The 24352-nt window shown below is 42.1% G+C and overlaps 1 protein-coding gene across 1 annotated transcript in view; it reads right to left on the reverse strand.

Moving 5' to 3' along the window:
- Positions 1-324: 324 nt before the first annotated feature.
- LOC117521373 (receptor-type tyrosine-protein phosphatase N2-like) overlaps positions 325-24352 on the reverse strand; it is a 742548-nt gene continuing 718520 nt past the window's right edge. The window contains exons 21-23 of the mRNA XM_034182665.1: positions 23494-23558; positions 6705-6778; positions 325-831 (exon numbers count right to left, since the gene is read on the reverse strand). Coding sequence (XP_034038556.1) covers positions 760-831; positions 6705-6778; positions 23494-23558 — 211 coding nt within the window. The 3' untranslated portion in view covers positions 325-759. The remainder of the gene's footprint in view (positions 832-6704; positions 6779-23493; positions 23559-24352) is intronic.

Below are 24352 nucleotides of genomic sequence, written 5' to 3' on the forward strand. Positions count from 1 at the left end.
CAACAGATTGGTCAACGCTGTGTCTTAAGGTTCTTAAAGTGGAGCAATTTCCCCACCTGGTGGACATGTATGCAGGTACAATAGAATTTCAACAAGAGCTCTCATTTTAAGAGTTGAAATATGGGCCATTCTAGGTCTGAGCACTCTACGTATTTTATAACTGTTCTGAGAATGTCTACCAGATAATATACTGGTTCCCGATTCATCAGTTCCAGCTGGATCTGAGATGTGATCAGTGGCTTTTTGTTTGCTTTTTTTGTGCCAATTTATCAACCAACTGAAATCCAAAACATTTGACATCTAACATGTAATGGTTGAATGTAAGCTGTCAGTTCTTGTGGGGACAAATGGATGGACTGTTGGGCTCCACAGATACTGAACAGAACTGACCCAAGAAACATTTCCAAGCTGCCCGCCAGCTGATCGCCGCGTGCATCCTGCCAAGTTTTTGTTGGTTATTTTCCAAATATAAAAATGACTGTTTCATCTTTAGCAGTTAAAGTGACGACACAGAAAAGATGGATGGACAAACGTCCTATTCTAGTACCTGAACTAGTGGAGACAAAAAGAGGAGGTGATGCAGAAGAGAAAGAATGAACATCAGAATCAGGAGAACAAGAAGAAAAACATGAACATGGAGAAAGAAGAACAGAGAGTGAAGGAGCAGGAGAAGGACTGGAAGCTGACTCCAGAATGGGATAGGAAAGGAGCAGAAGGAGGTTCTTCAGAAGGAGGAGCTTCAGAAGGAGGAGCCTCCTCCTACTGTGGAAGAGCTTTCAGAATGGCGTTCACCTCCTCTGCTACTGTCGTCAACGCAAACTCAAACTGATCCTGCATGGAGACAAGAAAAGGAGGAGGACAGTGTGTGCATCAGTTACAGGTTTAAGGCTGAAGAGCCCTTTGGCAAGGCAGCACATCCTGAAAACTCTTTATTCACACTTTAAAATGTAAAAAAAAAACACTTTAATAAAAGAGGAGAAAGATACAGAACAGACGTGGAGGTCGTGACCGGCGATCGATGAGAGACAGAACGCAGTTACGGCCGTTTCTTCAGGACACACGGTTTAATTAAACCTGGATCAATACTGCACATGTACCCATAAACCACTTGTGTCTCTAATTACGTTCACAGATCAGACGAGCACGGTGCCCTGTCAGCTGTGTGAGGAAAAAATAAACTTTTTTTTTTTTAAATGTGCCACTCTGACGACGACATGTTTCCATGTGATGATCCAAACAGCTGCACAGGGACTGCAAAGAGAATAAAAACATTTTTTAACGCCTGAAATCGTTCAGTGTTCTGACACTTTGACTCCTGCAAATGAAAAGTTTATGAAATATTTACTAAAGCACATGCTAGCGCAGAGAGACGCTATTCACATGAGGTGACACTGTGGCACCACTAGATGGCACTGCAGTACTGCTGCTACCATTTTAGACCAAAAACGGAAATGCGAGTGATGCAGAACTGACAGAAAACCATGCATAAAATTTCAAGAGGAATTTTAAAATGAATAAATCATTAAATAGATTATCTTATATCTTTCCCCCAAAATATTTGTTTATTATTTAAGATAGGCATCGTAGCTAGTAAAGATTGTAAATGCCAGACAGACTGCATTAGAATAAGTTTTGTTCTGTTATGTCTGTTTATTTGAAACACACACAAAAAAAATATTAAACTGAATCCATGATTCGAAAGTTTTTGTTGTTTAGTAAATGTTATTTTTAGTAAATAATGTTATTTTTTTCTGGATAGCTGCCTGCCAGAGTTGCTCCTCGTTGTCGTCTTTTTAACCACTTTACCATTTATTTTTCTTCCTCTACTTTTCTTTCAGTTTAATAGTTTTTAGAATTACTGGCCAGTGAATCCATGCTGCTTCACTCGTTATAGTTTTCCTGGTGTTTTGAGTACTTTTCTTAAGCTGGCTCCCAGCCACGGTGGAGCAGCACCAGGCCTCCTGTGTTCACACGAGGAACCAACTGATGGAGCTCCGACGCAGTAGCCCGAATGGTATCCCTAAAGAACTGCAGAGGAAATACCGGGGCTGTAGAGCCAGGAGGAGACACTGGAAAAGGAAGAGAAGATATCGGCCGAATCTTCCTTCCATTGTGATGGGGAACGTAAGCTTGTTGGCGATCGTGGGCTCAGTCCTGTGTTTCATGGAGACATGTCTGCATGTCTGTCAGCTGTTGCGAGCAGACCGGAGCTGCGCTGACAGTGGCACAAAGAAAGGTGGGGGAGTCAATGTCTACGTGAACAACAACTGGTCCAGGACACATTACGGGGAAGGAGCATGTGTGGAACACAGACATTGAGTCTTCATCCTTATTTGCCAAGGGAGTTTTCCCATGCCACTGTCCTCATTGTTTACATCCCACTGGCAGCAGACGTGTCAAGGGCCAGTGACGTCATCACCTGTGCGACAGCAAAGCGGCAGACCCTACATCCCAGGGCTTTCGTTGCCATCTCTGGGGATTTTAACCATGTTACCCTCTCAACATCCCTTCACACTTTCAAGCAGTTTGTGGACTGTAAAGCAGGAGATAATAAGACTATAGATCTGCTGTATGCTAATGTTAAGGAAGCATACAGTGCCACAGCCCTGCCCCTGCTCAGCAAAGTGAACCATAACCTGGTTTATTTAGAACCTGTCAGATTCCGCCCTGGCCCAGGGTTTATGTCTGGGTTTTTTCCCCGTCCAGGTCTTCTCTGATGATTTTTATGTTTTATTTTTCACACAATTGTACTTTAGTCATTTAAATCTTAGCTTGGTTCTGGTTATTTCTTTTCATTATGTTTTGGTATTATCTGGTTTTGGTTTCTCATTATCTGGTTATGTTCCTGTTGTCAGTGGTCCTGTTTTCTGTTAGGGTTTATCTTTTGTTATTTATTGCATTAATGGTTTTCTGGTTATCATTTATTTCCTGTTCAACCTTTAGTTTGATTTACTATTTTATTATCATGGTTTTGCTGCTACTTTAATGCTTCAGCCACGTTCAGTTCTGCTTTAGTATTGTCTGAGTTTGTTCCTGCATGTATCCTTCAGTCATGTTCAGTCCTGTTCTAGCTTTGGTTATAGAATATTATTGTTCTTGTTCTCACTCTAGGTTTGTCACTCAGTTTCCTAGTTTTCCCCTTTATTTTGGACACATGTCCTTTTGTTGGTCTTTGGGCACATTATATTTTCACCAGTGGTTTTCTGTCACTTACTCCTTTTGCTTTGCACCACTTTGTTTTTCACTCACTCAGTCCTCTTGACTCTCTTCACTCTTCTTTGCTTCACCAGACCACACCTCCTTCCAGAACCTTCACTAACACCTGCCTCTTGTTACACTGATTACATCACCTGTTATTTAAGCCCCTCATTTCCCTCACTCCAGTGCCAGTTCGTTGTGATCTTGTTATCCCTGTTCCAGCCTTTGTTTCTTGTCCTGTTGCCACTCGGTATTTTTGACCTTGCTTTGTATTTTTGGATTTTGTCTTAGTCTCAGCCCTTGTACTTTGTCATGCTGTGTTTTGACCTCTGCTCGCCTAGACCACATCTCAGCCTCTCGATTCTTTGTACCTCTGCCTCTGTGCCTGCCATACTGTGTACCAAATCCCTGCTACATCTTAAGATAAAGCCTCTTATTGTTCCAACATCTGTGTTCTAGAGTCCTGCATTTGTGTCCAGCCACATTGCACCTGCAGCCTGACAGAACCACTCTACATTCCTGTAGTCCGGAGGCAACCTGTGATCACCAGAGTGGTACGGAGGTGGTCACAGGAGGCAAAAGACAGTCTTCATGGATGTTTTGATGCGACCAATTGGGGTGTGCTCTGTGACGTGCAGGGGGAGGACATCGAAAGCACTATGGACTGCATAACGGATTCTGTGCTGACAGCATCATCCCAACCAACAACAAACCCTGGTGAACAAGAACATCAAGTCGACACTGAATAGGAAGAAGGCTGCATTCAGGAGTGGCAACAGAGAGGAGCTGAAGAGGGTGCGGCTTGAACGGAAGGAGAAGATCGCAGAAGGAAAGGACAGTTACACAAGGAAGCTGGAGAACACACTCCAGCAGAACAAAATGAGGGAGGTGTGGAGTGGGATGGGATTTTACAGCTCATCTTCAACTTGAGCCTGAGCCAGATCATTGTTCCTGAGTTGTGGAAAACTTCAGGTTTGGATCCTGTGTCCAAGAAGAAGAACCCCAACACACGTAATGACTACAGACCTATGGCCCTAACATCACATGTAATGAAGTCACTGGAGAGGCTCATCCTGAGGCACCTCCGAACAGTCGTGGAACCACGGCTGGACCCCCTGCAGTTTGCATACCAGCCCAACAGGGCAGTGGAGGATGCCATCATCTTCATGTTGCACAGAGTTATCTCTCACCCAGGAACCTCCACACAGGCAGCACTGTGAAGATTCATGTTCTTCGACTTCTCCAGTGCGTTCAACACCATCCGGCCTGACTTACTCAGCAATAAGCTATGTGACATGAAGGTGGAGGCTCCACTGGTGGTCTGGATTACCAACTACCACACAGGCCGCCAACAGCATGCGAGGCTTCGGGACATTACAGCTGACACCATCAGGAGCAGCACGGGGGCACCACAGGGGACGGTCCTGTCTCCCTTCCTGTTCACACTCTTTACCTCAAACTTCAGGTTCTGGTCACAGTCCTGCCACCTGCAGATGTTTTCAGATGACTCTGCCATTGTGAGCTGCATCAGCAGTGACCAGGAGGCTGAGTACAGGAGTGTGGTGGACAGGTTTGTGGAGTGTTGTGGACTCAACCACCTGCACATATTTAAGACGAAAGTCCTAGTGATGGACTTCAGAAGATGGAAGACCTGTCCGAACCCCCGTTACCATCAGTGGAACAGAGGTGGACATTGTGGACTACTACAAGTACTTGGGTGTCAATATATACACAAAACCGGACTGGACTGGACTGTAAACACAGATGCTGTGTATAAGAAAGGCCAGAACCAACTATACTTTCTCAGGAGTCTCAGATATTTCAGTGTCTGTAGAAATATGTTGCAGATGTTTTATCGTGGTCTCCAGTATCATCTTCTATGCTGTTGTGTGCTGGGGCAGCAGGCTGAAGGCAGCTGACACGAACACACTCAACAAGGTTATCATGAGAGCTGGCTCTGTCTTGGGGGTTGAGCTAGAGTCTGTGGTGGAGGTGTCAGAAAGGAGGATGTTGAGGAAACTGCTCAGCATCCTGGACAACACCTTCCACCCCCTGTATGCAACACTGACATCCTGTCAGAGCACCTTCAGCCAAAGACTGAGGCCACCAAAGTGCCCCACAGGACCCCACAGGAGGTCCTTCCTACCTTTGGCAATCAGACTGTATAATTCTTCCCCTTTCTGTAGGATGAATACATGATGAACAGAGTTATTCAGTTATTCAGAGTGATGTGCAATATTGTCAAACATCCATCCATTTTCTTCCGCTTTATCCGGAGTCGGGTCGCGGGGGCAGCAGCTCAAGCAAAGCCGCCCAGACCTCCCGACCCACACACACCTCCCCCAGCTCCTCCGGGGGAACCCCAAGTCGTTCCCAAGCCAGCCGAGAGAAGTAATCCTTCCAGCGTGTCCTGGGTCTTCCCCGGGGCCTCCTCCCAATGGGACGTGCCCGGAACACCTCTCCAGTGAGGCGTCCAGGGGGCATCCGGAAAAGATGCCCGAGCCACCTCAACTGACTCCTTTCGACGTGGAGGAGCAGCGGCTCGACTCCGAGCTCCTCCCGAGTGACATTGTCAAACATCTTCTGCAATATATCCTCCAGTCATTTTGCATAAATTTGTTGTACTTATTGTAAAAAAATGATTGATTGATTTTACACGTTCTGTAATTGTGTATTTAAATAACCATTGTTCACCGTTTACTGTTCCTGTACTCTGGCAAAATAATTTTCTTCTGGATAAAAAAGTTGATCTTTATTAACATGTCTGGCAGACAACCAGTTGTCAATGTTTTGCAGTGCATTTATTCGTTTGTTGTGGGACTACTTGAGGTGAAGTGAGAGGGTAAGTAATCATGATTTAGTTGAAATTTTTGCCATTCGTGCAACTTAAAACATTGTCAAATTAATATACCGGCAAGTCATGCGTTGTTTTGCAGTGCATTTATTCTTTTGCTGTGGGACTACTTGAGGTGTAGTGAGCGCTTCTTGGTGATGAGGCCAGAGTTCGGATGCGCACAGAATATTAAAAATCTTAACAGTGGTTCGGCCCAACTGAGAGAGACCACAGCAACTTCTGAGCAGTGGCGAGTGGTAGAGGATGGTTGGTTGCTGTGTCCCAAGGTTCTTCAAATGGAGCAATATCTCCACCTGGTGGACATTTACCATTAATGTGGGTACAGCAGGATTAAAACAGGTACAATAAAATTCTGCCAAGAGCTCTAGCACTCTAGTACTAGTATAATAATGAAGAAAGGGGGCAGGCCCGAGAGGGATGTAACAAATCACTGGCAGGTTGGGATTCAAACCAGAAACAAAGTCAAAATCCCAACAAAAAGTTAATCAGGACATCTTAGCATTGAGCTCTTTGAATTAGCATCTGTGAAGCTACTTTTAACTGTCCATGGAAATATTTCCCAAACTTGTACTTTCAGTGCGTCGTCTGTCTGCCACCAATCAGAAACTGTCTGTGTGACCATGTGATCTAAGAGGTGTCCATGTGAGTGTACCTTAGTCTGAACCATCCCCGGCCTTTGGTCCCGCAGGTGCTCCAGAGTAGCTGCTATGTCAATTTCCTTCGCACCTGTCACACATAAACACACACGACAATTAATTACTAAACTGATCAATACCAGTTTTGATTATGAACAATAGTATCTGGTTCCTGTTTGGCCACTGTGAGAATTTACTGCTTAAATAAAAAATAGACATTTAGCCAAAACTGTCAAACTAATTTTGCGTTGCCGCCACAGCAGCTCTGCGCTTACGTTTAGGAGAAGAAAAAAAAACTATTGCTGCTTTCTTTTCTGGGATGTGCTCCAAAGAAAAAGAAACTATGGAATGATTTCATGATTTTTTTTTTTTTTTTTTTTGAATACAATAATATTTTTTACAGCAGAAAATAGAAAAGTAAATCCCTCTGGCTGCTCCCTTGTTGTCACTCGGGGTCACCACAGCAGATCCGAGATGGAACTACAAGTTGAATTTGCAGACTTTTTTACGCCGTATGCCCTTCCGGACACAATTCCACATTACATGGAGAAACGTGGCAGGGCTGGAGTTTGAGCCGGGAACCTTTCACACTGAAACCAAGTGCATTAACTGCTTGGCCAAATACTATTAAAAACATTTGGAATGTTTCAGAGAAACTAAGAAAGTGGAGTACAAACTTACTCGTAAAAACTGAAATGGACTAAAAAATAAATAAATAAATAATCTTTTTTAAAGAAGATTACAAGAACAAGAAGGAAAGCTGAAACAGGAATTTGACAGAGGAAGAAATAAAGTGTGTGAGCCATGAAGCTCCATTGGGAAATTCAACAAAATCTTCCAGCAAAGATCAAATCTGATCCCAAAGCAATATGGAGTTATATTAATTCAAGGTCTAAAATTAAATCGGATATGGGAAATCTCTAGAAGAAAAAGAACACGAAAGACAACAAACATCAGACAGAGGGAAAAGTACAAAGCTGACATCTTAAGTCAATTTCAACATGTTTTGACACATTAAAAAAACTGATTCCCAACTCAAAGGACTTAGAAAGGAGACAGATTCAACACACATCAGCAAGCAGCAAGATGAACATCTCTTGAGCTGCAGGAACAGAGGACTTACACCCACCGTTTTTCAGGATTACAGCTCCAGCTCTGTCTGAACATTACCAACAATCTGTAAGAACAAGATACAAGACCCAAACCCTGGACCGTGATTCCCCATGATGCCATGTTGCCCAAAAAGAGCTTCAAGAGATTTAGTGGCATAATGTGATATGATGGCAGTGGAACAACACTACACCTCACTTTAAGACCAACACATCCGTGAGCACACAGACGAGTACCCGTTTTTAAATAATGTGGACTTGGTGTGCAAACAACAACTACGTAGGTTGGAAATGAGCAACGACTCTTGTGTTGCGCTGTGTGCTGCTTTCACCAGGTGTAAGATACAACCCTTAATCCATCGTCGTCATGGCAGTCCATCGGTGGCGAGCAAGATTGTGCAATGGTCAATTCCTGGATGGAGATGGTGAGATTCTACATCGAAGGTTGATCCAGACAGATCCTTAGCCTGGTCTGATGACTAGGAAATCCTACATGGTCCTGGTATGAGGACCTGTTGCAGCCTTTGTCTGGCTTCACAGCCGTTAGGTTACAAGCCATCACCTCCTCCAGCTGATCTGTAGTTGAGAACTTCCTTGTTTCACCAAAGCTCTATTAGCCAGCTCATGTTCAGGGTTCTTACTGGGCCTTCATAGTTACCATAGCAACCACAGAGCACACAAGGTCGCTACCGTATTTCACCCCAAGAGGTGAACTTCTACTTGATCCATTACCCGGCTGTCACGACGGGGACAAGGAGATGGATTTTGACACACATCTCTGTCTGTGTCTGTCCTGGTCTTCTGGCTCCCCCTTTTGACGGCTACTACTGTTGTTATTATGTGGAGTTTCCTGACGTTTTTCATGTCAGTGTGTGCAGTCTGTGTCCCTGGTGTCTATTTAAATAATCTGCAGTTTAGATCTTCAGTTATTGTAGGCTGGTGTTACTCTGTTTCATTCCTGTGTTTATTTTATCATGGTTGTGTTTCAATCAATTCAATCAATCAATTTTTTTTTTATATAGCGCCAAATCACAACAAACAGTTGCCCCAAGGCGCTTTATATTGTGTTTGTGTATTTATTCTAGTTAGTTCTTCCTGTTTTATGGCAATAGTCTTGGTTTCTTTGTGTTTTGTTAACTTTCTTCCTGTGCCTCTCCCCAGCTGTTGTTATCTATAATTACACTCACCTGTGTCTCATTTGTCTGATTATCCTGTGTGTATTTATACCTCTGTGTTCCTCCCATGCCTTGCTTGAATGTTTGTATTTTGTTGCTTTCTTCTCGCCAATATCTCCAGTGTCTCCTCATCTTTGACTTCCTGTTACTGTACCTGTTTTTCCCAGTGACTGTTTAGATTTTGCCTGTCATTTTGGACACTTTGGTTATCATTACTTCTTGTGTTTTTGGACCTTTTGCCATCTCTCTGACCGCTCTATTGCCAATCCCCTCATGGACACTGTTGCCAGTTTTGGACTGCTCTCCCGTGTACCGACCTTTAACCTCTATCAGTGTGACTCATGAAAGACTATTTTTGTACCTTCTACCTGTGACACCCTCCATGTGTCACAGGTAGAAAGTATATGGATCAGCTGTTACGTATCAACGTTCTTTCACACGTACTTTATTTTTAAAGAAAAGGTGTGTTGTTGAGTGCACAACAGCCCACATTGTAAAAGGATATTTATGCTATCCTTCACTTCACACCATGTCTGTTTCTGACAGGTGGCACATGTGATACACTTTTTACTGGCCAATCAGGTAGCGCCTGGCACATGAATACCCAAGTTTTTCTCGTCTGTGTGTTTTTCCTGCTGCAAGGCACTGTACAGGCATGTAACCACTAGGGCAGAGGTCTCAAACTCGTTCTAGAAAGGTCCGAGATTTTGCAGGTCTTCTTTGCAACCACCCACTCCACCAGGTGATTTCACTGATTAACATCACTTTGAGCAAATGGAATCAGTTAATCAATGAAATTCCCAGCATGACTGGAAAATCACTAAGGGCCCTTGGGCAAGGTCTTTAATCCCCTAGTTGCTCCCGGTGTGTAGTGGGCATCTTGTATGACAGCATCCTGGCGTCGGCGTGAATGTGAGGCACTATTGTGAAGTGCTTTGAGCTTCTGATGCAAATGGAAAGCGTTATATAAATGCAGTCTATTTACCCTTGGCCATTTCTGGAATGAGTTTGAGACCTCTGCACTAGGGTGAGGGGAAGACATATTATGAATACATTGTTGCATATAAGAACTTCTTCTTATATGCAAAGAATGGAGGTATCTTAAAAAATAATGAAAAATGACTGCCAGTCTTTCATTAATGTTCTAGTTCTAGTTTTACTGTTATAATGCTCTACCAACCAGAAATGATAAGCGATTAAAAAAAACATCTGTTCAGTTATTTTGCAAAAATAAATGAATAAAAACACAAAACAGCACCTTGGATAATCCAAGTAAATATAAAATAAAAATACAAAATACACATTTCAGTTCGGGACTCTGTATCAACAGATACTTAGTATTAAATGAGTTTGATTGGAATCAGAGGCAAAAAACAAACAAATAAAAAAACCAAAACTTGATAATGATGTCCCTAATGGACGCTGGTCATTTCCACATCCACGGTGGTCAATGCCATCAAGACATTGTCATCAGGCAGTGACACAAATTACTGTCAAAATTCAATTAACTTAAAACTCACAGATCATGGTGAATTATGTTACCATGGATCAAGATTTAGATAGATGATAGATAGATAGATAGATAGATAGATAGATAGATAGATAGATAGATAGATAGATAGATAGATAGATAGATAGATAGATAGATAGATAGATAGATAGATAGATAGATCGATCGATCGATCGATCGATCACTGGAAAAATGTTAAAGGGAGGTGCAGTGGCAATTACTGAGTCTGTTGGGGGTCCAGCCAATACGCTGTGGGGACTCCAAGAGCGTTCATCACCAATGTAAGTGTTGCCCTAAGTCTTTTACCATCAGTCATGTCATTACCTCTATCTTTTTTTATATTAATTGGTCCATTATCAAAATACACTGTCTAAGTGTAAAAAAGTTCTTTTATAGAGGGCGCCCCCTACGAGCTGTTGTCACTGCCAGCGTTTGTCTAAACCACTTAAGCTAGGCAGCTGTGGCCGTTGTCAAGCTGCACCTCTGGGGAGGAGGAACGCAGAGGAAAAACTGAGGAGAAATCAGAAAAATGATGATGATGTTGAAGAAAACAAAGACGAAGACAGACGAAGATAAGACGAAGACGGCGGAAGAATCTTGATGAGACGAGCAACAATTCCATCTACATCTGTCTGACGTGTTTCATTCTGTGGCTCGTCACTCTTTAACTCCTCCACAGACATCATTTAAACGGTGAAGAAACAAAAGCAGTGACAATCTTCTTTCTCTGATGCGTTGGGACAAAAATTCACTTCTTGTATGCATGAAGGCAAAAAGGCGTGTTGAAAGAATATCTGTATCGGCAACATTTTTTCTTTGCTTTGCAGGTTTTCTCAGCTCATTCGTGTCGTTCTTCTGCTTTCATTTCTTTTTTTTGGGGGGGGGGGGGGGGGGGCTTAAGAAGCTCAGGAGCGAAAAAAAAAAAAGGAGACAGCAGCAGCTCCAAAAGAAGGAATTGTATCAAAAGGCATCACTCCTCTGAAAAACTCGTTTTGGGTTGGAGGTCGAGGAGGAGAACTGAGGGGGCAGGAGGAGGAGGATGACAGAAAGGAAAAAGAAAAAGAGAAAGCTCTGGGCTCTTGAGCTGAGCTCACCAGCTGGACCCGGGGGGGGGACTGAAGAAACTAAAGATGCTGGAAAGGTCTGAAGCACTCGACGGGTTTCATTGGATTCTTAAGAGGAAGAGGAGGCCAGCAGGTGGTGAGGAAGGAGGGGAACGGGGAAGGAGGGATTTTGCAAAGAAGAAAGCAATAAGGAGAAAAAAACACGTGAGAACTCCACAGTACCTCCTCAAACCCTCCGACATCATCACAATACTGATGAAGAGGAGGAGGAATGTCTTTAATGTGGATGGACAAACACACAAAAGAAGTGGACGGAGTGCTGAGAGCAGTGACACTTTATGAACCTCTGTCTTTATGACATCAGCATATAAAGACATCAAAGTGATGTTCACTGCAGTGAGGAGAAAACTAATGAAGCAAAGACAAACCTGTCAGCCAAAAGATTAACGTCTTTGGGTGATTCATCATCTCAAATCAATCAATGATTTACATCATAGTCAACCTCTGTGCCATTTGGTCCCAACGGAAGGTAGTAAAACTGTAATATGTGTACACATTTTGCTTTTACATCCCATGATATGGGGCAGGTTTAGACCCACATCTGATGGCCGTCATTCAGGTAAGTACTTCACAGGGCCACAATTCTTGAAATAGAACAGCTAGAGCAATGAAATTCACAGAATCATGTCATTTTTCTTTGCTGGTTACAAAACAATCAGATTTTTAACCCTAACCTGAGTGTGAAAAATTTTATGGAGGGTTGCTTTCTTGATTAATTTCTCCCATGCCTTAAAATCTGTCTGTATGCCATATAAATCAATAAAGCATGATTCATAGTATTTGATCATTGAGTGTGGGTCTTTACTGACATTTTAGAACCACTGCTGAAGTACTCAGCTGTTTAGTGTGTCTGCAGGATCTACTTTAATTAGGGGCGAATCTGAAATTTAGTGAAATTCAGCCAGATTTAGCACCACTCTGACACTTTTTACAGTGAATCTTCCACATTCCAGTAATAAAAACACCAAAAGATTGAATTGGTGTTCTGTCTCCTTCATATGTAAATCTAGGTCAAAGTGAGGCATAAAAGTGCCTTCAAGCAGCATTTTGCCATATATATTATTTTGAAGTATCAAATGTGTCATATTGGAGCTCAGGTAGAAAGCAGATGTTATTAAGCCACACTGAATACCTGTTGAGGCCGACTCACCCAGTCTATTGGAGATTCAATTACTTTGGTACGTTGAATTGCACTGCAAACCAGCATTTATGAATTATACCTAAAAATATGAATTCTTATAAAAGAATTGCTGTGATCCTTTTTGTACCCACAAAAAAAACAAAAAAAAACCTGGAGCAGGGTCACTGTGAGGCATGGCTACCTCACAGTTTCTCACAAACAAAACAGGACATCATGTCATACCTGGACAAAAATACTGTCCTTCATGTAGAGAGCAAACCAACTTCTTGGCTCTAGAATCATGGGAGTCTCACAGATGTGAGTCAGACATGGATGGTGACACAAGTCCAGATTATAACCCAGTTATGAGTGCAATATTTTAAAATCATCCCCATATAGGCCAAGATGGAATGTTGCAACCATCTTACTCGTAAACCACACAGAAACCTGTAACCTCTGAGGGTCTATAACATGTTCTCTGCCTTAAAAACGGGAAAAAAATGATGGCCTGGGGGCATTTTTAGGCCTCACTTTGACCTAGATTTTCTATATGAAGGAAACAGAACACCAGCTCTATATTTTGACAGTTTGACAACTAGTACAGAAAGATTCTTTGCAAAAGTTTCAGAGTGGTGCTATTTATCACATGATGAAAAATGTAGAATTTCAGATTTGCCCCTAATTAAGGTAGATCCTGTGGACACATTAAACAGCTGAATACCCCAACAGTGGATTTAGCATGTCAGTAAAGACCCATACTAAAGAATGAAATACTATTTCATAATGTTTTTTATATTAAAATGGCATACAGAGGCCTTTTAATACATGGGCGAAATTAAGTTTTTCTGTTTTTTTTCAGGAATCCCACCCTCCAGAAAACTTTCCACACTCAGGCTAGGGCTAATAACATGACTGTTTTGCAACCATCAGTGAAAAATGAGATGCTCCCGTGAATTTCATTGCTGTAGCTGTTATATTTCAAGAATTGTGGCCCTGTGACGTACTTACCTGAATGATGCCCATCAGCTGCAGGCCTTAACCTGCCCCCTTATAATGAGGTGTAAAAGCAAAATATGTACACATATTACCAAAAACCTGTTTCCTACCTTCTTTTGGAACCTAATGGCACACTGAACCTGATTATAATGCAAATAAGAAATGGTGCTGTTGGAGCCGTTGGTGGATTTGAGATGGAATGGTACCTTTAGTTTTCATCACACCAGTGCCACGGGAGACATTCTCACCAGCACATTTCTGTCTACAACAATGGTCTCAAACTGGTAGCCCGAGGGCTGGATCAAGCCTGCAAGTCAATAGTTGGAAGACCCAAAGCATAACCAGCAAAGTGTCATAAACGTCAGCATAAATGTTTATTTCTGCACACTAAAGAAGAAACAAGACATCCTAGTAAATCATCACCTGCCCATCATGTTGCCTTACCTGAGATGTTTGTTACATGGGTTAAGACTCGTATGTGAAGGCCCAGTCACATGTTAAATCATTCCTAAAAGCTTAAGGATTAAAGTCCCTCAGGAAGGAAATCAAATACAGAAAATATGGCAAAACATGATGGTTTGCTGCAGTTATGTCACGGACTAGTCTAAGTAGGACCCCATGACGCATGGCAGCCAGGACACAAAGGGTTGAATGCAAAGAACAAAAATCTGTTAATACTCCAAGAGGCAGTGACAAACAATCGTGAACACACTATTTCAAGAACAAAAATCCAAAACTACTATTAGCAGGCTGAGTACCAAAGAAGACAAACGAGATGGAAACATAAAATATATCTAAAGCTACAGCGGGACATGGACACTTATAGGTAACAGGAACAGCATAATCGACCGGCAAATGGAAAATGTAACGGTGCAGCTTAAATACATACTCAGCTGATTACAACAAGTGTGAGGACTGCGAGGGCGGGGAAACACGAGAGGACATAAGGAACACAAGGAGATAACAGGTGGCACAGACATGATAACTGTGAAAATAAATCCTAATCCATAAATGGAATATCAAAACCCAAAGACACAACAATAAGAAACATAAACCTGGAACTATGAGACCACATGAATGTGAAGAACCAAAAGAACTGTCACAGCTGCAAACCCTAAACACTACGACCAAAATGAACAACGGCAAAAACACACGGAAAAGACTAAGACATGAGACCACTTACAAAATACATAAAGAACACAAGAACAATAAGTGCTTCTTCTATTGATTCTATTTGGTTGGTTTAAAATTTGGTGCAAATATCAACAACATTGGAACGTTATAAAAGGAAAATAAATGTCTAGACCAAGGAAGTGATCAAAACATAAGGATATAAAACTCAACATAATAAGGAACAGAAAAAGCAATAGTTTGCACCATCTGTCCTGCTTCTTTATCACGTTACAGGGTAACATAGGTCATATGTCATAGAATCCAATGGACGGCAACCTTGTTTGACCTTTACTTTGGAGCCCAACACAGTCAAAACTATTCCATTTATTTATCCTATTAGCTCAACTGATAATTTTCACAATCATAGATGGTCCAAACTATACCTTTTCGGAATAGTTACCATTTTGGAAAGTGCTGTTTAGCACACTTAAGTGGTACCACTTAGGTCAACATCTCAGGACTACACCCCAGATCAATAGACTTCTCAATACAAAACAAACAGTGCTGATGAGGAACTTGCGTTTGGGCAGCTTTTCTCAAAGAGTGGTCCACGGACCACTGCTGGTGGTCCCCGAGCATATTAGTAAACCATCACATTTTAAATGGTCATATTCTAACTTAAAAATATTTCCTAAACATTAAAAAAATACTCCAAAAATCACATCGATAGTAATATACTGTTGTAATATCATATTGAAAAGGTAAGCAGACCTGTTGTGTTTGGATATTCAGGAGTTAGATGGTCTGCAGGATTTTGTTTTTATTGTTAAGTGGTCCTTGGTCTGAAAAAGTTTGAGAAACACTGCGTTTGGGTGATAATGCATCAAAACCTTTAAATTATCTTTTTGATATCAACTCAGTGACACGACCAGCAAACAGTCTGGATCTCAATCCAACAAATTCTGAACACTGTTTCATTCAGTGAGACACTGAGGAAGTGGGAACCAGTCAGTCCCATGGCGGTCCTGAAGCCTAAGCAGGACCTGATGGCGAAAATCATTTTTAATCAGCAAAGTTCTCAAAGGATTCATGCTGTCAGTGTGTCTGTGTCAGGGTTACCAACTTTGGGACTTTGGCTGGACTCTATGCGCACATAGTGTGCACCAAAACCTTTTGGTAATCCTAATAATAAAAAAAACACAAAAAACAGTTCTTATTTACTGATAAAAATAATAATAGGAAGAAAACTGTTGGATTCTTCTCCTCTCCATCATCCTTCCTTTTTCTGAAATATTTCAGCAAGCTCATCTACAGGCATGTGAGAGGCCGACAAAATAGCTGGGGGTGAAGAGCACCGTGATTGGGGGCTCTGGGGGCAAAGCCCCCCAGAAGCTGAGGTGTTTTAGCCATGCTAATGCTCCCCAGAATCATTTTCTGCAGTGAATTTGCAAGGAGAGTTCGGGAGGATGGAAGCAGCTGTTTCTCCAACTCAAAATCTGTCTTCATATGCCAGCAGCTTCTGTGCCGTATACGTTTTCTCCAAAACTGGAGAGAAGAGGAAAAGACTCAAGCCAAACACTGCTGAAATCATCTTGTTTTTAAATAAAAAACCCTTTGAACCCCCCAAATCCCCTTCATTTTGTACAACTATGGTCATAACAGTTTGTGCTAGCTGCAGAAACATTTCCCAATTTATATCTGTATTACATACAGTATTTTATGATGGCACAATCACATTATAACACAAGTATATTATTGTCTTTAAACAAAAATATAGTCAAAAATTTTAAGATACACATAGAACCTTTATTATTAGACGTAACAGTGCCTGTTTCATTGTTCCATGCAAGTGCTATGTTAAAGATTGGCCAGCAGATGTCGCCACACTTAACTGTATCAAATGCTTCTTAACACTGAACCATTTCAGTACAACTGCTTCATATTTATGGTTCAGAACACTTTGGTTTCCCCATCAGCAATAAAATACATCACTGACCACTTTTTTTTAGCGCATGTGCACGGATAGTCTTAAAAATCATGAATACTTGCTAACCAGGACATTAATGTACGCCATGTCCTTTAAATTACCTAGTTTACAGCTAGATGAAGTCTGTAGCCAACTGTCTCAACATAAAATTAGTCTGATTAGGCTACGTCTGTGGTGACAAGGGACACCAAACTTTTAAAGAAAAAAAGCCTAAAAAGGTCTTCGTAAAACCATAAGCCCTGAGCGTCACTGCGCTCTGAGAAACAACTGCTTAGCTGCTGAACAACAGATGTAAAACTGGCAGCAAGGACAGTAGCTGCAAGGTTTTCAGTAATCAGAGAATGCTGCAGTCAAAACGCTGCCAGCAGATGTTAACAGCTGTTTCAGGTGTGTCTTAAACTCCTCTCCTTTCATTAAGAAACAATGTGCTGGGATCTGGTGTAATGTAGTCATTCACAGAAATAAATTAACAGGACAAATTTTTATTTTTGCGTGACATTTCTTGCTTGTGCATGAGAGCATGAGATTGATGCTGAAAGCGTGACTGTCCCGCCAGATGCGTGAGAGTTGGCAACCCTGCTGTGTACCAACGGTGAGTACTGCTGTTGGCGATTCCACAATTTGTTCCTCTATATGATATAAAAACTGAATCATTAATTAAGCAAATTAAATTTCATTCATCAGTGATTTTGCTTATTTGGTAGACATACGTCACTGGGGGAGCTACTACTGCCATCACCTGGTGAGCTGCAGAACTGACAGCCTGTTAAACGACGCTTTGTTCTGTTTACGCCTGGAATGTAGAATCTGGAATCACTTATTTCCTCCTTTAATTTCACTGAGGCGAGCTGCTGCCACTGATATATTTTTATTTTTTGTAATCTGAACCTGAACCTGATGATTTTGGAGCTGCATAACCTGCTTTACTGCATGAGAATTAAAAAGCAACAGAGGAAAAAACAAAATCAATGCTGTGGAGGTTTTTCTTTTTGTTAAAAGTGAACCTATGAAAATGGGCAGAAATAAAAGGGAAGAGACTAGAGGTCACCTCACACTCGCCTCCAAAAGCCCACAGTACAAAGGGGGGTACCACGGGGCCCCGGTGCCAGAGTGACCCTTTGATCTGGAATTAAAGACCCAGGAGTTTGTTCTGCAACAGCAGCACCGCCACCACGGGACGCTTCACACACTCTGAAAAGACCGTTAAGGTCAGGGAGTTCGTCCGCCTCAATACTTCATGTCTGACCGTTTTAGGATGAAAAATGAAACGCCTTCATAAAAGCACAATCTACAGCCATCTCATCAGACTGTAACCAAATTTAATCTTTAATTTAATGTCATGCACCAGCGCAGCGGGGAATAACCTGCAGTCATAACCTGCAGCATGTTGCCCCTCCTACTCTTTATGATGTCATAATAAAATGATACACTTGGCTTTGTGCTTAATGGTCAACTTTATGATATTTGAAGTTGGCTTCCCACCCCCTTGTGGTTGAGCACTGACAGCTTATTTAAATACTGTGTACCTAAAATTAACAGCAGATCATTTGTCTCCATCTCACCCTGTCCTCTGAATCTTCCTCTGTCACACCAACCATCTGCATGTCCTCCCTCAACACATCCATAAACCTCCTCTTTTGCCTCCTTCCTGCATGGTGGCTCCATCCTCATCATCCTTCTCCCTATATACCCTGAGTCCCTCCTCTGCACATGTCCAAACCATCTCAGTCTCACCTCTCTGACTTTGCCTCCAAACTGTCCCACATTTGTTTCTTACAGTAATATGATCTTTGTGGAATCGATGGATACTTTGATTACAGAGTCGGAGTGTCTGGATTTGTGATTGTCCTCCATCAAATGCAGAGTGGTGCATACAGAGCAAAAAGAGAAAGAAACACTCAGTGCATCATGGGAACCCCCCAGCAGTCTAAGTCTATAGCAGCATAACTAAGGGATGGTTCAGGGTCACCTGATCCAGCCCTAACTATAAGCTTTAGCAAAAAGGAAAGTTTTAAGCCTAATCTTAAAAGTAGAGAGGGTGTCTGTCTCCCTGATCTGAATTGGGAGCTGGTTCCACAGGAGAGGAGCCTGAAAGCTGAAGGCTCTGCCTCCCATTCTACTCTTACAAACCCTAGGAACTACAAGTAAGCCTGCAGTCTGAGAGCGAAGCGCTCTATTGGGGTGATATGGTACTATGAGGTCCCTAAGATAAGATGGGACCTGATTATTCAAAACCTTATAAGTAAGAAGAAGAATTTTAAATTCTATTCTAGAATTAACAGGAAGCCAATGAAGAGAGGCCAATATGGGTGAGATATGCTCTCTCCTTCTAGTCCCCGTCAGTACTCTAGCTGCAGCATTTTGAATTAACTGAAGGCTTTTCAGGGAACTTTTAGGACAACCTGATAATAATGAATTACAATAGTCCAGCCTAGAGGAAATAAATGCATGAATTAGTTTTTCAGCATCACTCTGAGACAAGACCTTTCTAATTTTAGAGATATTGCGTAAATGCAAAAAGCAGTCTTACATATTTGTTTAATATGTGCTTTGAATGACATATCCTGATCAAAAATGACTCCAAGATTTCTCACAGTATTACTAGAGGTCAGGGTAATGCCATCCAGAGTAAGGATCTGGTTAGACACCATGTTTCTAAGATTTGTGGGGCCAAGTACAATAACTTCAGTTTTTATCTGAGTTTAAAAGCAGGAAATTAGAGGTCATCCATGTCCTTATGTCTGTAAGACAATCCTGCAGTTTAGCTAATTGGTGTGTGTCCTCTGGCTTCATGGATAGATAAAGCTGGGTATCATCTGCGTAACAATGAAAATTTAAGCAATGCCATCTAATAATACTGCCTAAGGGAAGCATGTATAAAGTGAATAAAATTGGTCCTAGCACAGAACCTTGTGGAACTCCATAATTAACCTTAGTCTGTGAAGAAGATTCCCCATTTACATGAACAAATTATAATCGATTAGATAAATATGATTCAAACCACCGCAGCGCAGTGCCTTTAATACCTATGGCATGCTCTAATCTCTGTAATAAAATTTTATGGTCAACAGTATCAAAAGCAGCACTGAGGTCTAACAGAACAAGCACAGAGATGAGTCCACTGTCTGAGGCCATAAGAAGATCATTTGTAACCTTCACTAATGCTGTTTCTGTACTATGATGAATTCTAAAACCTGACTGAAACTCTTCAAATAGACCATTCCTCTGCAGATGATCAGTTAGCTGTTTTACAACTACCCTTTCAAGAATTTTTGAGAGAAAAGGAAGGTTGGAGATTGGCCTATAATTAGCTAAGATAGCTGGGTCAAGTGATGGCTTTTTAAGTAATGATTTAATTACTGCCACCTTAAAAGCCTGTAGTACATAGCCAACTAATAAAGACAGATTGATCATATTTAAGATCGAAGCATTAAATAATGGTAGGGCTTCCTTGAGCAGCCTGGTAGGAATGGGGTCTAATAGACATGTTGATGGTTTGGAGGAAGTAACTAATGAAAATAACTCAGACAGAACAATCGGAGAGAAAGAGTCTAACCAAATACCGGCATCACTGAAAGCAGCCAAAGATAACGATAAGTCTTTGGGATGGTTATGAGTAATTTTTTCTCTAATAGTTAAAATTTTATTAGCAAAGAAAGTCATGAAGTCATTACTAGTTAAAGTTAAAGGAATACTCGGCTCAATAGAGCTCTGACTCTTTGTCAGCCTGGCTACAGTGCTGAAAAGAAACCTGGGGTTGTTCTTATTTTCTTCAATTAGTGATGAGTAGTAAGATGTCCTAGCTTTACAGAGGGCTTTTTTTTATAGAGCAACAGACTCTTTTTCCAGGCTAAGTGAAGATCTTGTAAATTAGTGAGACGCCATTTCCTCTCTAAACAACAGGGGGGAAAGGGGGCCATTTCCTCTCCAATTTACGGGTTATCTGCTTTAAGCTGCGAGTTTGTGAGTTATACCACGGAGTCAGGCACTTCTGATTTAAAGCTCTCTTTTTCAGAGGAGCTACAGCATCCAAAGTTGTCTTCAATGAGGATGTAAAACTATTGACGAGATACTCTATCTCACTTACAGAGTTTAGGTAGCTACTCTGCACTGTGTTGGTATATGGCATTAGAGAACATAAAGAAGGAATTATATCCTTAAACCTAGTTACAGCGCTTTCTGAAAGACGTGAGAAAGAAACTCACAGTAACGACCAGGAGGACGATAGATAACAACAAATAAAACTGGTTTTTGGGACTTCCAATTTGGATGGACAAGACTAAGAGTCAAGATTTCAAATGAATTAAAGCTCTGTCTGGGTTTTTGATTAATTAATAAGCTGGAATGGAAGATTGCTGCTAATCCTCCGCCTCGGCCCGTGCTACGAGTGTTCTGGCAGTTAGTGTGACTTGGGGGTGTTGACTCATTTAAACTAACATATTCATCCTGCTGTAACCAGGTTTCTGTAAGGCAGAATAAATCAATATGTTGATCAATTATTATATCATTTACTAACAGGGACTTAGAAGAGAGAGACCTAATGTTTAATAGACCACATTTAACTGTTTTAGTCTGTGGTGCAGTTGAAGGTGCTATATTATTTTTTCTTTTTGAATTTTTATGCTTAAATAGATTTTTGCTGGTTATTGGTGGTCTGGGAGCAGGCACCGTCTCTACGGGGATGGGGTAATGAGGGGATGGCAGGGGGAGAGAAGCTGCAGAGAGGTGTGTAAGACTACAACTCTGCTTCCTGGTCCCAACCCTGGATAGTCACGGTTTGGAGGATTTAAGAAAATTGGCCAGATATCTAGAAATGAGAGCTGCTCCATCCAAAGTGGGATGGATGCCGTCTCTCCTAACAAGACCAGGTTTTCCCCAGAAGCTTTGCCAATTATCTATGAAGCCCACCTCATTTTTTGTACACCACTCAGACAGCCAGCAATTCAAGGAGAACATGCGGCTAAACATGTCACTCCCGGTCCGATTGGGGAGGGGCCCAGAGAAAACTACAGAGTCCGACATTGTTTTTGCAAAGTTACACACCAATTCAATGTTAATTTTAGTGACCTCCGATTGGCGTAACCGGGTGTCATTACTGCCGACGTGAATTACAATCTTACCAAATTTACGCTTAGCCTTAGCCAGCAGTTTCAAATTTCCTTCAATGTCGCCTGCTCTGGGCCCCGGAAGACAACTGACTATGGTTGCTGGTGTCGCTAACTTCACATTTCTCAAAACAGAGTCGCCAATAACCAGAGTTTGATCCTCGGCGGGTGTGTCGCCGAGTGGGAAAAAACGGTTAGAAATGTGAACGGGTTGGCGGTGTACACGGGGCTTCTGTTTAGGGCTACGCTTCCTCCTCACAGTCACCCAGTCGGCCTGCTTTCCCGGCTGCTCGGGATCTGCCAGAGGGAAACTAACGGCGGCTAAGCTACCTTGGTCTGCACCGACTACAGGGGCCTGGCTAGCTGTAGAATTTTCCACGGTGCAGAGCCGAGTCTCCAATTCGCCCAGCCTGGCCTCCAAAGCTACGAATAAGCTACACTTATTACAAGTACCATTACTGCTAAAGGAGGCAGAGGAATAACTAAACATTTCACACCCAGAGCAGAAAAGTGCAGGAGAGACAGGAGAAGCCACCATGCTAAACCGGCTAAGAGCTAGTAGCTGCGCTAAGCTAGCGGATTCCTAAAACATACAAAATGAATAATGTGTAAATAATTTAGAGGTGATTCAGCAGAGGGAGTGCTTTAGTTAAGGCACGTGAATATTACACTGTAAAACAAATCGTTATCTAGTTAACTAGATCAATCTAACTGCGCAGATTAAACAGCTAACAGATACAGCAAAACACCGCTGTGCTCCGGAACAGGAAGTGATACAATACCACAGTGAGAGCCAACCAACAGTAGAGGCCCATCAGAAGTGTATCTCTGTAATGAGGTTCATGTCTCTGAGCCTTCGGCTTCTGAGATCGAGAGATGCCGGTGAACAGCTTATGGAGTCACAATGTAGCTGGACAGAGATGTTTGGTGATGCTAGTATCTTTGCATGACTATGAAGGTCCACGTCTTCAGGATCCTGGTGCTTCCTGTCTCACTGTATGATTGTGGAATTTGGATGCTAACTATTGACAGATGGTGACAACTGGATTTTTTTGGTACCACAGGACTCTTTGGAGGACATTGTGTCAAACGGCGACTGAAGGAAAGTAATATGAGGAGTATTACTTTGTAAGGGAGTGTCAGCTTCAGCATTTTGGCCATGTGGAGCGTTTCTATGGACACGATCCCGGACGCCGGAGCCTGACTGCTGAGGATCCCAGTGGCTGGAGAAGGTCAAAGACACACCATCTCACCTGGTTGCAGCAGATAGTTACTTTGGAGATGTTGGGAAAGATCAGCTGTCTGTCTGGCTGGTTGCCATCCAGGGTGGTTCTGAAACGTGCTGGATGCAGCAATGCACAGCACCAGAACATTCTCCCAGACCTGACACTTCCTCACAGACAGACAGCAGTGCCAACAATCCAGCTTTCATTTTCTGGTTCCTGGATAATTTACACACGACGCGTAAAGTGAAGATGAAAATTTAAGACATAAAAAAGGTGTCGTCATGGTAACGTCTCTCCACACATGAAGGAAGAAGTGACAGCAAGAAAAAAAATATACTCACCTTTGGCCATCTTGTTGAGGACCATATCAATCAGGATGTAGGTTCCAGTTCTTCCTGCGCCGTCACTGTGAATTGGGGGGTGGGGGTGGAAGGGTGAACATGAGATGAGCTGAATGTTCCTGACTGTCATTATTCCAGCTATTAAATGTGAAAAGTTACTCAGGACATCAACCATGTTGATCTAAATTTTATATGTCGACACTGGTGTTTATAACTTTTGGACTAATACTCCTGTGGTGGAAAAACAAAGGCTGCTTGATGAACGCTGATGCATGCAGTTCGTACTGAGCTTCCTGGACTGCAGGAAAACAAATATAGATTTTAAAATTTTTGTGACGCCTGTCCTGCCCTGTCCTCCCAGCGATCAGAGGCACAGGAACCAAAGCAGAATTAAAAACTGTTAACGGGCTGTCAGACAAACTGGCAGCAGGTTCCACGTCTGCGTGTAAACCTGTTAACTCTGAATAACTCCCACCCACAGAGCGCGCACCGGCAAAGCATCTGCATCCTTTCCATATTTACGTGTGTTAATGTTTGGGTGATGCACAAAACACGACAGCTGCCACCCGACGTCGGTGTTCATGGGATTTAAGGAGGCCAGGTTTGTGTGTCTGCTAATGATGTTTCAAGGACACAAACAGCTCGAAAGGAGGAGAATTACAGGAGAAAATAGAACAAACTGTTTTTTTTCCCCTCATGGGGAATAAAATATGAACCTGTTTACCAACAGTAGCAAAACTTAAACAGTATTTCATTTACAGACACGTGCATTTTTTTTTTTTAACAATGCAGAAAACACACACACACACACACTCATCTTCAACCGCTTAGTCCAATTAACCCTCTGGGGTCTGAGGGC

This window comes from Thalassophryne amazonica, chromosome 12, assembly GCF_902500255.1.
Source record: "Thalassophryne amazonica chromosome 12, fThaAma1.1, whole genome shotgun sequence".
Classification (NCBI taxonomy): Eukaryota; Metazoa; Chordata; class Actinopteri; order Batrachoidiformes; family Batrachoididae; genus Thalassophryne; species Thalassophryne amazonica.